General features: G+C 33.0%; 2 protein-coding genes across 2 annotated transcripts in view; one reads left to right on the top strand and one right to left on the bottom strand.

Moving 5' to 3' along the window:
• The window catches only part of LOC145323582 (uncharacterized), a 36,266-nt gene extending 34,642 nt beyond the window's left edge, over positions 1-1,624 (top strand). The window contains exons 9-11 of the mRNA XM_080165959.1: positions 285-354; positions 774-831; positions 1,373-1,624. Coding sequence (XP_080022085.1) covers positions 285-354; positions 774-831; positions 1,373-1,406 — 162 coding nt within the window. The 3' untranslated portion in view covers positions 1,407-1,624. The remainder of the gene's footprint in view (positions 1-284; positions 355-773; positions 832-1,372) is intronic.
• Positions 1-14,050, bottom strand: part of LOC145323581 (uncharacterized) — a 44,021-nt gene extending 29,971 nt beyond the window's left edge. The window contains exons 1-9 of the mRNA XM_080165958.1: positions 13,881-14,050; positions 12,871-13,079; positions 11,843-11,947; positions 11,142-11,198; positions 9,737-9,795; positions 5,887-5,954; positions 3,449-3,544; positions 2,890-2,973; positions 2,335-2,408 (exon numbers count right to left, since the gene is read on the bottom strand). Coding sequence (XP_080022084.1) covers positions 2,335-2,408; positions 2,890-2,973; positions 3,449-3,544; positions 5,887-5,954; positions 9,737-9,795; positions 11,142-11,198; positions 11,843-11,947; positions 12,871-12,932 — 605 coding nt within the window. The 5' untranslated portion in view covers positions 12,933-13,079; positions 13,881-14,050. The remainder of the gene's footprint in view (positions 1-2,334; positions 2,409-2,889; positions 2,974-3,448; positions 3,545-5,886; positions 5,955-9,736; positions 9,796-11,141; positions 11,199-11,842; positions 11,948-12,870; positions 13,080-13,880) is intronic.
• Between the last annotated feature and the right edge of the window lie 1,204 nt (positions 14,051-15,254).

Genomic DNA, 15,254 nt, shown 5'->3' with positions numbered 1-15,254 from the left:
CAAAGTAATATATTTTATTAGCTGAGGAAAACTGAAGCAAGTAACCTACACAAAAAAAAAACTATTGGGTTACTAATGCAAATAAGATAAGATAAAGGATTTCAAGGAGCAGTCTGGCTGTACGTAATTGTCAAACATACTCCATGGTTAATCTAAAATACAAAAATTCAACTTCTATTATTTATAGCCCCTGAGAAAATTTTGTTTTTATTAAATTACACGGACGGAAAGAAAACATTTTACTATTAAAAATTTGTTAATTTAATTAGAACCTTAATGATCAGAAATGCTTGACTTCAATTCAAGCAGATAAATTAAACTATGATTTGAAAGAATCTGTATCCTGTATAAACAGTAAGTATGATTTGTGAAGCGTAGCTTCTATTTATTTTACTAAGCTTGTCTCTGTCTCAAAAAAATATATTTCATGATATGGGTAGATGCATAATTTGAGGGAATAAAATAATAATGCAGGGATTTTTTCACAAATTTGTTAGCAGTGGGCAGACGCTTTCCTACAAACTAGCTAAAAACCATCGCCGGACACTTAGTTATATTCTTTGAAGAGTAGAGCCCAATCAGATCAGCAGTTATCGATAGGCTTCTGAGTCCTGACGGACAAATAGACAAACGGACAGAGAGACAGACACCCTTCTACTTTGTATATCTACAGTAAATTAGATCTTAGCATGTTATGACCGTTTTTAGTCTTGTTTTTATTGAAGTGCTATTAAACACTTGCAACAAGAAAAATTTATTTTATCTTTTTCCAGAAAGTAAATTTTCTGATCTAAGCAAACAAATTGATCAACTTACAAAGTGCCTAAAAAGGTAAGCTATATTTATTTAGAAAGAAACAAGGAAGATTTTGATAATCAAAATTCAAAAAGGGGTTTAAAGAAAAGATATGAGTTGAAAATTTATATGTGACTAGCGGCTGCGCCCCTAGCACCTAGGGAATCTATATGTGAAGGGATATGGGAGTGCAGAAAAATAGCCTAAAACCACACCCGGACTTTTTAAAAATCAAAATAGTATAGTCAAAACCAACCCAGGTTCATATAAAAAGCTTCACTGAAGAGGAGGACCATATCGGTTCAGCGGCTAGAGAGATCCTTCGCTACAGACAAAAAAAGCTTATTACTTTATATAATAGGAGGATATGTCTGTAGTAAAAAAAAAGCAGTTAAGACTTAATCTAGCAGTTAACTTAATAGAAAAAAAATTATTCCCCTGTAGGCTGGTTTTCAGGGCGATCAGAAGGCCGTAGACTGCTGCCAACGGGGGGGGGGGGCGGGGGGTGAATTCATTCCCATCAATTTTGTCAGAGGGGAAGGATTCTTATTTTACCAATTACTTAAATGTGATTTAGATTTGCCGGAAAATGTTCAAGTCACCAACACTGAGTATATGGAGTTAAAGAAACTGCTGCACATTTTAAAAATATTTCCTTAAACAATATTAATTGTATAAAATTATAAACAAATATTATATATATATATATTAAATGTTGATTAGAGTCAGTGATAATTACAGTTATATGATAATTTATTAACCGATTAATATGACAAATTTTCTATGTAAAAGAATTTAAAGGCGTAAATTAGATAAAAAACAAACAAATTAAATGAAACTTAATTTGAAAAGAAATGTTTATTAAGAGAATTGTTGTGATTAACCAACTGAAATATAATTCCATCAATAACCCTGAAATAAAAACAAAAGGTTATAAAACAAGGGCATGCATAATGCACGTTTACAGTCCAACTCCTTCTTAACCTTCTACTCCTATATATACAAAAAATTAATCTATACACTCTTTTCCCTTGAAAAATCCTGGGCACTAGTTCTAAAATCATTAAGTTACACATAGACGTCCAAGGGGGAGGGGGTAAAGGGGTGATTACCCCCCCCCCCCCCAACGAATTTATTTTTCATTCTACCCCTCCCATTTAAAATTTACCCCTACCTTGGGGGTGCCGTAGGCACCCCAAACCTTTTAGGAGGGGGTATTTACCCCCATAAACAATTTTAGGGGGGAAATACCCCTCCCCCAAAATAAATAAACCCTAACAAAAAAATATTTTGGCGCGCTTCGCGCGCATTTTTACTACTGAATATTAATACATTATCAAATTACCCCCCCAAATAAAAAGCTTGGACGCCCCTGAAGTTACAGGTACTTTTCGTAATGAAAAATGTAACCAAACTGTACAAATCTCAATATAACATTAAGAAAACATTAATCAGTTGTACATAGTTTCATAGAGACAGACATGCGGAGTGGGGGAAACATGTTTAAAAAAAGAGATAGGTTTTGTGAATAATAAATACCTGAGATTGATATTATGTAAACCTTGATTGTCTTGCCCCGCCCCATCTCCTCGCACCAACTGCTGCACCAATTCCTTAATGGAATTCTCATACAAATTCTTCAGCTCAAGTAAATTCGACTAATGAAGTATGTTAATAAAACAGCATTTTCGCTCTTCGTTCTATAAAGTGAGCTTAATTTACACATATATATTTTTTACTATACAGACTTTGGGGCTGTGATTCAGCAAATTAATTCCATTTGAAATTGCTGAAAATTTGGGTATTTTTGTGGCGTTATGTTTGCGAAAACTTGTTTTGTGCTATAACTAAAAGGAAATGGTAAGAAAGGTGGAAACAAGGAAGTTAGATATAAGGAAATTTTCAATTTGACTTGTTTTTGAGAACCCTGGTCCATTGTCCTTAAACAGTCCAAGTAATCACACAAACAAATTGCTACTCTATAAAATTTAAAATCTTTCTATCATTATATACTACCGATTTTCCTTAATTTTAATCACACAAAAAAAGAACAGCTTTCCTTGTTTTTTTATTCAGCTCTATATTAGTTCTTACCTGCCCCCCTCTGTTGTTTGTAAGTAAATCTGTGTTGAAGTAATTATCATCTTGATTCCAGATAATTCTCATCCCAAACTTATTCTATATAAATGATATAATAACCAAGTTTTCAGATTAAGCTTAAAACATTCAAACTATCGAAAGAACATTAGGCAACCTCTGGTCCTAGGTTACTTAATACAAAAGTAAGAAAGGTTGGATACAACAGAAATGGGCAGAAGGGGAGTGTATTTACTCCCTAACAAAATGAATCGGAACGTTATATATATCTATCCCCCCTTTCCTCTAATCACCACCCTAAAAAGCCAAATTTAACAATCAAAGGACATTTGTGTGACTTTTGAACATGTTGATTAAATATCCAACCCCTAAAAATAAAATAACAGGTCTCTTGTTTCTATATTACACCTCCCTAAAGCTAACACACATCTCAATTTTTATTCAAGTAGGTGTCAAATTTTTTAGCTGTGCTTCGAACACCTCTCTAACAAAGCCCATGCCCACTGGATACATATAACTTATGAACTGTTTATATTTTTATAATCTAATATATTACCTGAGAATCTTCTATTTGTTCACTAACAAAATTTTTCATTTTGAAAGAAGTGACCAAACTTGAGTTAATAATAACAATTTCTGCTTTTTCCCAATTCTAAAAAAATATGAAAGAAAAAAGAATGGATCATGTAAAAACACGAAGTAGCGAGTTTCGTCGTATTTTCACAGTAGCTTTTGATGGGTTATTTTAGGTAAATGCCCTGCAGGGCTAGAGCTAGATATAGAAGAGATCCTACTGTGAAAATGAGACAAACCCCACTACTTCGTTTTCTTTTCATGACCCAAAAGAATTACTATTCTCATAAATAAACAATATACTAAAATTTATAGGATTAGGCAAACACACAAAAAGAAAACTAATATTTGCAAGAAATAATACGGATAATAGACTAAGGAAAATATAAAACAGACAGACAATAAGCAAGAAGTAGACACACAAACAGCAAGAAGTGGAGAGATAAACAGGTGGGCACACAGCTTGCTTAAACCAGGTACAGGTTAACCTGAGCACGACAAATAAACTGTGTGTAACACTTGCCTTCCTGGCCTCCGGAAACTAACTAGCAGAGGTGTTCTAGGAAGGTATTGTGAGTTCTAAACCACTCTTGCTTAAATCGTAGCTGTACCTTCCCTACTATGATTTTTTTCAAAAAACTTTTTTCTTGGCTGCTGGGTTTCATTTTGCCTTTTCAGTATAAAAAGTGTTTTTGTGAACTATTACACAAACGTCAATAGTTATATATACACATTATCCTTTAACAAAATATATTAAAGAATACAATCAAAAAGAAGCTTTAAACATGGATCAGATAATACAGAAGTATATCTTTTTAAAGTTTAACAACATATGCCACTCACATTTTATAGTCTTGTGACCTTCATTCACATTAAACAAACTGTTTTACTACCACCTTGGACTCTCAGGTACTTAGCTATCTTCTTCATGTGTTTATTGGAGATGTTACTCTGACATAAAAACTCATTTGGATGTTTTTAATATTTATTTGTAAGGAATCTCAAACTCCTACTTGAAACAGCAACTTAATTTCTTATGAAGCTGGATTTAAAACAACCTTTGTATATCCCTTTTATATCCCTTTGTTGAAAGAGTAAATTATGTATTTAATCTTGAGTTTGTCTATGAATGAGTAGCTTAAGATTTTATTATATCTGTTTTGTTCTGATCTTGTTGCTTGACAGGTAATGTCCATACACTTTAACAATAATGATTAGATGAATGACTCAAATTACATTGATGATTGATATCATAACCTATTTCTTAGTTGTTGAATGTAGCATGTTGAATAAATTGTAAAAGAAGGTCACTTCTTTTTTAAGGTGTTTTATTTGGAAGCTTATACTAATTCAGATGAACCATACAGATTTGTATTTTTTTAATCTTATCTCTGATCAATCTTTTATAATTGGCATGTGATCTTGTAGTAAACAAATTTTAAATTGGATTTCTGCTCAGTTTTATCACCTGAACAGGTATTTCTTTGCATAATAAGATCTTTATAATTAAACATAGCAGACAATTTAGCTAAATTACCAGTATTTTTTGCAGTACTCAAGACATTACATTGTTAATACCAGTTGGAAACACAGGGTTTTTAATCTCATAGTATGCATTGATTAAATCTATAATGTAAAATATTTCAGTATTATCTACTCTCCTTATCAAATATCTTTTTGCCTCAAAGGGCACAGACCTTTGCCTGATGAACTATTTGCCTGATGGTGTAAGGAATATTTAGGGTTACCTGTTTGAGAAATATTATAGCTTAGATCAATAAACTTACTTTTAATCTTATTCATCCCAAACTTCAAAGATATAATTTTTGCAGTAGAAAAATGAAAAATTTTGTAGGTGTTTCACAATTGTGCAAGAAACATTCTTGGACAATCTGATACAGATTCACCAGGCTTTAATCAATCATTTTAAAGATAAGGAACAATTTTTTTAGCCGAAATGTGGATTATATAATTTTGAAAGTATCTTTTTTACGATTTTTTGTAAGAAGTAACAGAATATGAATTTTTTTATTGGTGGGTTTCTTTATATGATTGAAATATTTAGTTAACAGTTAGTTTTGCTACATAAGCATTTGTAAACTAGCTTGCTAAAGCAGACAATTTATTTAATAATACTCTTAGATTGAGAAAATGAAACCCAGCAGCCAAGAAAACGTATTTTGAAAAAAAATCATAGTAGGGAAGGTACAGCTACGATTTATGTAAGGGTGGTTTTGAACTTACTATACTATCCTAGGGCACCCCTGCTTTTTAGTTTCTTTGACGTACTTAGGAAAACCTGTACCTGGCCTATGCTAGCTGTGGGCAGGAACAGAGATCAATAACAAGTTATCAGAAACACATAAAAGTAATTAGGATGACTCTGACAGATAAACATACAAGGTTAGACACATCACTAACCTTTCCCCAAAGTCTGAGAGCAGCAACTATTGATCTTGCAGTTACCTCCCCACTATCAATACAATTACCTGAATAAATATCAATTTCAAAATACTGTTTATGCCCACTTCACTTTTTAAGGTCGACCTTTTATCTATAGGTCAACCTATACAAGTACAACCAACAAATACCTTTTTGAAATTGGTCAACCGAAAGACTCTAAAGGTTAACCTAAAATGTCCAGAGGTCAACCTATGTCTTTTGTGAACTAGGCTTTAGTAATTGAGAAGAAGACCATATTTTGTATATACTTGTTGCTGTGCTTTGAAAGTTTAGGATCATCAGACACTAATTTTCAGCTTTAATTCTGCGCCTTGAATTCTTCTGCTTTAACAGTAGAGCAGATTTTCCAAAGATATGCTAAGTATGCTAACAAACAAGGTTAGCATACAATACTTACCAGTTTGTAAGTTCTTTAAAAAAATTTTGAACTACTTTTTAGTACAACTAGCAATTTCGCCCGTAGCCTCTATTTACCATAACAAACCATATTACCTGTTTTAGACTTTAAACAAGCATTTGAATCAATACTAGTATTATTTATTAAGTTACAATTGCTATCTACACTCAAAGAAGACTTCTTCTGTTACTTTTTTGTACTATTGACTAATGGTCTTACCCAAAATTATACAAATTTTGTTGTACAACATATGATAGTACACCTTTATTATAGTAAAACTTTTAGAAAGGTGTGACATTTTTTTTTGTATAAAAGAGACAGCCACTGAACCAGTGTAAACTTAAGGCGAGCAGTCCTTAGAAGCAGCTCTGATACACAAATCTTGTTAAAGTGAAATAAGTAATATAAGCTTTATCATTTTAGACAAAGTTGAAAAGTTACCTATATAAAGGGTGCACCACATATCTAGGGACTTTTTCTAAATTGTAAACAAATGAACATAAAATCGTCAATTTTAAAGATTTTATTAAATTTTAAAAACTGGGGAGCAAATTAGGTATATGACTATTTGATCATTGAATAAAATCGCCGCCAGCACCAATCACCGCCTCTATCTGCCTCCTCAACCACCGGTCAGAATGGTCAGAATGTAACTGTCCAAGCTGGCGAAGTTCTCCTTGATAGTGGCAATGAGGGAGGTATGGTATGGGTACGTCTATTGGTGCATGCTTCAAATTAGCTTAAGGTCCAAAAGTCCATTGAATTAAGATCGGGCTGCTGGGAGGCCCCATTTTCTTAGGAATGTGAGTAACCGCAGGATCCAAATTCACCCAACTTTCAAGCTACCCGTTGACACGGAGGCTCTTATTTGGACCACAGTTGAGCTAGAAGGACGTTCTATACCTTTTTGGAAATGGCAGGAAGATTCATCTAGGGTTGTCAGCGCAATTCATAGTCTAAAATAAGTTTTAAGTTCCATGTGGGTTTCTGACGTCGAGAAACGAGAAATTTTCACGATTTTACACGATTTTTGACGTTTTTGACATCTCTTAATTTGCTACGTTTCACTTTGCCGGAGTACTAAAGCCAAGCCATTTTAGATAAAGAGCTGTAGTCTTTTCTAGCGTCTTACTTATGTGTCTAACAGTATCCCCAGCAAGTTGCATAACTCTAGCTCATCTACAGATGGGCTGAGGTCCGATTTAGTGGGCCCTAGTTGAGAATCCAGATTATACCACCAGCGCACTTCGAATCTGCCTTGTTGAACATAAGCGCAGCCAGCTCGGAGTACGAGCCCATCTTCGCACAAAGATTTTTTTGTGCTAAAAGGTCATTACCTAAGCTATATATAGTGGGGTCAAACGTCCTGATTGGTCAAGTAAATTTGACGCTATGGCCGTTTTAAAAAATTCCCTAGATATGTGGCGCACCCTGTATAGTAATGCTGACTGTAGTTAAAATTGTTATGGATCATTATGTTTTTTTTGTTACACAGTGCCATCAGTTGTACTAAAATTACCTTTTTAAAAAAAAAGTTGTCAAGACAGCTGCAGATGCTAAAACAAAGTGAAAAAAAGCTAAATTAACAGTACTGAAGTACAAAAAAATAATAAGATAGTACTTTTTTATATCTATTATAAATTTTGTCATATGACATATACAAGAGAGAATATGTTACCTAGCTAGCCAAAAAAAATTAAAAGTACTATTGTACACAAAATTAATATGAGAAGTACAAGAGAAAATAGGAGACTTAGCCATAGGCGTCCAAGGGGGGGGGTAATGGGCCATTTGGCACCCCCAAACGATTTTGGGGGTGCCGTAGGCACCCCCAAAATTTTTTGAACAATACCCCCCCCCCCAAAAAAAAATTACCCCTACCTTGGGGGTGCCGTAGGCACCCCCAACGATTTTGGGGGGGGGTATTTACCCCCCCCGAACCATTTTGGGGGGGGTAATTACCCCCCCCCAAAATGAATAATCTTTAAAAAAAATTTTTTGGTTGGGGTATTTACCCCCCCCCCCAATTGAATGTTCTTAAAAAAAAATTTTACTGAAATTTTTTTTTTGGGGGGGGAGGGAGTAATCCCCGCCCCCCCCCCCCCTAAAAAAAGTCATAGTGTGACTCGAGCCTTGAGGTGTAATATATTTTATGTTCCTCGTTTGGTCTCCTAATAGTTAATGAAAAGTATATCCTAATGTTTCAATTAAATCAGATCTTGAAGACCATGATAACAAAAATTTTAATAGTTTGATCATGTTTTATTTGCTTGGGCCTTTATAAGGGCTAAAACCATCCCGGGGATCTATGATGTAATTGTAAAGCACTGAAGATTCCATAAAATAGATACCTAACTAAATTAAATATTTCATTAAATAATGAAAAAGAATTTCTATAGGCGATTTCTTTTGGGAGGATGTCAGGGTGTCTCAAAACTAGTTATAAAACTTACCAGGACCTATAAGACGCTTCACTTTAAAGTATAATTATATTGGTTCATTGGTTAGTGAGTTAATTATTGTATTTTTATGTTCTAAAGAATGAGATACTACTATATATTTGAATAGTAGTGGCGCCCTTAGCATCTAAGAACTCGTGTTTTCTAAAGGGTAAAAAGGGAGGAGAAAAATAGCCTAAAACCACTCAAAGGATTGACCTATAATAGTGTGGAACCATCATGGGATCTATGTGAAGCTTTCCTAAAAAGGAGAACTCAGTATTAAAAGTAATAAAATCTGAAGCTATAGTCAAATAAACCTTACTTACTACTTTATGTTATAGAATAGGACTTGTTAACTTAATAGATTAGGTAGGTTTTTTTACATAATTAAATTACCCCCCCCAAAAATTTTACCCCCGGGGTAAATTAGTTTGGGGGGGGGGGGGTAATTACCCCCCCCAACAGATTTGGGGGGAGTATTTACCCCCCCCAACAGACTTTAGGGGGGGTAATTACCCCACCCAATCAAATTTTACCCCCGGGGTAAAAATTTTGGGGGGGTAAAAAAAAATTTCGGCATTTTACCCCCCCAAACACGAATTACCCCCCCCCCCTAAAATTTTTTACCCCCCCCAAAAAAAAAACCTTGGACGCCCCTGGACTTAGCTAAAATTTGGATAGTACAATTATACAAAAAAAAGAAAATGTACATCTGGTATAAATTTTGTCATTGATACACACAACCTGGGTTTTTGGAAGTACATTGTCGAAGACTTTATCTTTGATTAGTTAAACTATTAGATATCTAAACCAAGCTAGATAGAAAGTTAGATTTTGATGGAGTGTTTTAATTTTCTTTTGTTAAACTTCTCTCACATATATAATATATAAAACACAATTATTTCAGAAGTTGGTGAGATCTCTTGCTTTAGACAAAGAAAAGTAATTTATATCATAATACACTAATTACCTAATAAATTAGTACCATTTTCTCCTGTAGCTCTCCACCAATGCATAACACTTAAGTCCCTGAATATGTAGTATTTGTAAAATAACAAGGATGACAACATCCATAAAAGAGAAGCTCTGAAACGGTAGGACAAACGGACATTAACACTTGTATAATGTCAGAACTTAATAATCAGAATGCGAATGTATAAGAGTCAAAGCCAAATTGTAAGTAAATTTCTTAAAAAACTGCTTGATACAGGATAATGATTATAGACATACTTACATTTTTAGGACTTGATTATTGAGTTGATTCGCTTATAATATTGTACTTTGTTGTCCCAGGAATCAGTACACCAAAAATCAGACCAATCGGATAATTAGGTCACATACAAATTTGTTGTTAAAATTTTTTTAAAAAATCAACATGTTTAAAATGGACGTACGGACATTCTGGTAATGATTATAGAGTTGCTACGCTTTCTAACTCGTACCTAACTATTACAGGAATCACCATGCAAAATTTGAAATCGTTAGGACAATTCTAACATGCCTAAATTAGCGAAAAAAGCTATTTAAAAAAGTAAAAAAAAACAACATGTTTAAAATGGACGTACGGACATTTTGGTAATGATTATAGAGTTGCTACGCTTTCTAAATCGTACCTAACTACTAAAGGAATCACCGTGCAAAATTTGAAATCGATAGGACAATTCTAATATGTCTTAATAAACGAAAAAAGCTATCCGTGACGGACGGACGGACGGACGGGCCGACCCTAATTATAGAAAAGCTTCGCTTTTAAAAATAAAAAACGATCAAAAAATCACCAAACCTTTCTTGCTATTTGTCTATAAACACCAAAGATGTAGGGAAATATATCACAAATGTAAAAAATCGACCTAACCTTTCATCTTTAAACACACAAAAAAAACAACAGGGAGCATATTTTTGATACTTTTATCTATAAAATTTCAAAAATCAAACCAAAAAACATCAAAGATATGGAGAAGAATGAATGTAAAAATATATAATTGGCCACAAACCTGCTAAAACCAGTCTTACCGCCGCTCCATAAGTGTTTTTAATTAATTATGCACCATAATTATATTATTGTTGACAATAAGTTTCAGCCTTGTATCTTAAATAGGTGCCGAGAAAATCACGTTTCCCCCACTTTGTGTCTAACGTACAGACAGATGGGCGGAATTATGGAATTATAGAGTAGTATCGCTAATGAAAATCTACCATTTAGTACATAACATGACAATGAAAATTGAAATCTGATAATTAATGGGCTAAAAATTATTTACGATGTATTTTGTATCATCTTACACTATCTAATGTGCAAGAAGGCTTGGTAAGGCTCGATATGATAAAGTAATCTAACCTGTTCGTGTTAAGCTAATTAGAATAGTAAAATATACCTAGAAATACAAACAGCAGCAGACCCATTGTTTTGACCCCCAACCTCAAGCTCAACTCTACAATAACATTATAAATTCGATAATAAACTCATAGAATAAGAAATTTCTAAATAGTAGAATAAGTAGTATTTTTTTCTGGGGAATGTCCTGGCCATCATCCAAAATGGCCCCAATACGAAGTATGCATGATCGGCATGTTATCTTCAAGAAGAATTTCAGGTCCGGTGGTTGCAAAGATCTTATGCTTCATACCGACAGATTCGACGGATAAACAACTTTGTTACTTTTTTTGTTACTAGTGGCTACGCCCCTAGAGGCCTCTAGTGGCACTTTAAATGTGCTTTTTTTATATTTAAAATATTTCTATTTGCGTTTGACGTTTATGTTTGCGTTGAACTCTCTTTTTAAAATTGAGAACGTAAAAAAAATTAGATTTTTTATTATTTCCCTTGGTAGGGTGGTAATAACCTCCCTCAAAATAGTTAAAAACCTTCCCGGGACCTTTCTGAATCTACCCTGTTAAGGAGAACCCGATCGGTTCAGCGGTTAGCGAGATCCTTCGGTACAGACACACAGACAAACATCCTGTTACTTTAGTATAAGGATATATTTGTAATTCATATAACAATTAACTAAACACTATGCTCAAGTCAAACAATCTAATACATGTTTTTGGAATTTAAATGTTCTTTTATACTTGCCTTCCAGTTAATTTGCCAATATAACCATGTCCACCGTGTATGAGACTCTCGCGAAGTTTGCAAATATCTCCTTCATTTTCTTGGGTGCTGGGCAGCACATATTTTCTAAGTTGTACAATGATTTCATTTTCATAACTAAAAGCCTTTCTATTTATTTTTCTTAGCAACTGTTTAAGATAGACAGCTGACTTTTAGTAAAGATTCTTCTGACCAATAAGCTTCTACTCTATAACGAACCTGGTCTATTGGTCTGTCTGTAAATATCTAGACGTCATTTAATTTTTCCTCCCAAAAAAAGAAGAGAAGCTACTCTATAATTCGATATGTCAGTCCGTTCATCAATCTGTTAGTTACGGTATGGCAGAAACGTTAATTTCTCGGCTGCTATTTAAGATATCAACTGAATTTTTTTGGTGAATATTCCTTTATATGACCATCCAGTATATAATTTACTTGTTCCGTCATTGAATAATGCTGACGGACGTTTAATTAACGAATTGTTTTTGTCTTTTAATTTTTGAGATATAACGCTTTTTGTGTTTATAAATTTTGTTGACCAATGCACGTCTAATGTATAATTTGTCTGTAGGTTTTTCGTTAATGCTCAAAATGCATTTTAAATACAAAGATAAATTTTTGAAATTTTGCGTAAATATTTGTATGCAGGGGCGTTCAAAGCTTTTTGTCTATAAAAGGGGCAAGGGGGTGTGAGTGTTAATTTAAAAATGCATGTTGCAAAAAAATAATGAACAGAAGAAAACATACAAACATTTAGAGAGAGGAGCGTTAAGGGGGGAGGACAGTATTCCTAAATGCTACATTAAGTTAACACGCTACTGTTTACTTATCAACATCATTATTTACTATTTTCGCCTTTTTCCTTTCTGATTTTATTTTTACATTCAAGAGCTTCACTACTTATGGATGTTGTCACTCTTGTTAATATTTTAAAGGTTCGCTACTGTTAGATGTTGTTATCCTTGTTCAGATCTGTGTGATGAAAAATTATCAAAAAATTAATTACTAACCTGGTAATAGCTATTGTCAAAACAATAACAAATAAGAAAGCAAGAATTGAAAGTGATTCCATAATTTTATTGTACGCATAATTAATTGATTTTAATTATATATATTTTATCAGTTTGTTCATAATTGTATAATTTGTTAGAATTGTTTTATTCTTTCTTAAGTTTTGGACTCTCCTCGAAGAAGCACCACATAACCAATACTGTAACAACTAAAATAACAATAAATCTTTTGTACTTGTATAAGAAAAAGATTTTTAATTATATCTATGTATAAGCCTAGAAACCAAAGACAGCATTTTGCCCATGGCCTACTCCCCCTCCCTCCCCTTCCCCACCTCCCTTGCACTTCCAACAACTTAAGTCATAGCACACATAAACACTTTTATCAGATTTTAAATTTTGTTTTCCTAACTAATTTGACATATCTATAATTAAAAATTTGCATTTTTATACTTCTTTAATTCATTCTATAGCCGAGGGGTAATGTGAAAAAGTTACACACATGAAGGGGGGAAGATGTGAAATTTAAACTGCTTTAATTAGTTATTTACCCAATTAAAATCTACTTATCTCAAATGCTTCTATTCAGGATATGTTTCTAATTGTTTATGTTTCGTCAGTTAAGGAAAGACCGCTTATTTTAAGTATGACTTTGAGTATGTTGAATTCGTCTGATTAGCTTTTTATGAAATTTTTTTTATACAAATTCAACTTGATGTCCGTCTTAAACCCTTACCACCCTCTTACTTACAACCATGATGTCTGTAACTACACTCATCTAATGCTTGTCTTAATTTTGTTTCAGGTAAGTGTAAAAAATGTTAGTCGTGCTTTGCACAATCCCTGGCAAAAATTTGTTAACGCCACTGTATTTAGCAAAAAAAAAATTCCTATAAATATTATTTGACAATGGCTCATATTATTAATTATTGTTTATTAAAGTGGTGTAAATTTAACACCACTTTTTACACTATAATGTAATTCTATTTAAAAAATTAAAGACTGTTTACCTAGAGAAGCAATAATCGTCTGGCCTACAATAATCATTGTTTCATATTCCATTTTTAATACTTATTAATAACAAAATCACTACCTAACTAAAATAATTTCAAAGAAAGCAAAATAATGCTTAGATCTATGAACAGCACGACAGTCAGGTAAAACTACACTGCTAGGATAAATATTATGCACAATAAATGTTTATCTAATGTAAACAAAGATATTCATTAGAAAATTCTAAAATCAATTAAAAGTGTAAAAAAGAATTGTAAAAGCTACTAAAAAGATAAAAGTTTATTATGAAGAAGTGTATATTTCCTTAGAATCAAATATCAATTAATGGTAAAGAGCATACCTTAACATCATTTTACCATGACTGTTTTTTTGAAAATTTATTTCACACAAAAAGTTTTGGTAAATATTACTATAGTGTGGGAGTACATAATTATTAAAAAGATATTTTTATTAAATTTATTCTTTGTCATAAAACTTATTTGCGTACTTGTTTGACCACTAATGTAAAGCTCTGAGAAATACACATGAGATATACTTATATTTGAGAGGAAAGCATGTTTAGAAACCTTACAATGCTTACGAAGGGAATATTTGTCTTTCTTCTGATAATTTAACAAGGATGACAACATCCATATGTAGCGAAGCTAAAAAAAATATAGGTGGACATCAAGAAAAAAGAACTATAGAGCAGTGTCATAAAAAAAAACATTAAACTTGATAAAAAAAATTACGAAACCTAGGACAAGCGCAGGAGTCCCAAACGTCGGAGTGGACAAACGCAGAAGTGGACACTTAACCTAAACTTTCCTATTTTAATCTATCTTTTAGTTTTTAAATACCTAACCCCTGCGGGGGACTTTTTTGTATGTTCATATCTTAACCTAACCTGTGTAGAAATATTTAATTAAATATTTTAACACTTCTGCATTTGTCAACTCCGACGTTTGGGACTCCTGTGTTTGTCCTGGAACATTTGGAAGCAAAACAGACAGACCGTTTTCGCCCATCTTTATAGATGTCAAGAATTTGAAAAGCTTTCAATTGCCGTCTCAATTAGTGACATAGGTAGTAAAGAAACCGTAAAAATCCAGGAATCGATTTAGCACACCAACTGATAAGCAAATCTTGATAAAACTTTGTGGAATTGTGTATAAAGTAAACTTATTCAATACCTTAAAATTTCAGCTGTCTATCCTAAGCAAGAGTCGAGAAAATCACGTAAACCTAAAAATCACTTGGACTTAAAAATCGAGGAATCTATCTAGCACCGCAAAAAATAGATAAATAATAATGAAACCTTGTGAAAAATTGTGAAAATTTCTGCAGTAACCCAATAAATCCTAACAGCAATATAAATACTTTGCGCAGGC

This window comes from Acartia tonsa, chromosome 7 (assembly GCF_053477335.1).
Source record: "Acartia tonsa isolate MP-2025a chromosome 7, ASM5347733v1, whole genome shotgun sequence".
NCBI classification, from domain to species: domain Eukaryota; kingdom Metazoa; phylum Arthropoda; class Copepoda; order Calanoida; family Acartiidae; genus Acartia; species Acartia tonsa.
This window is presented reverse-complemented; position numbering and strand designations above follow the sequence as displayed.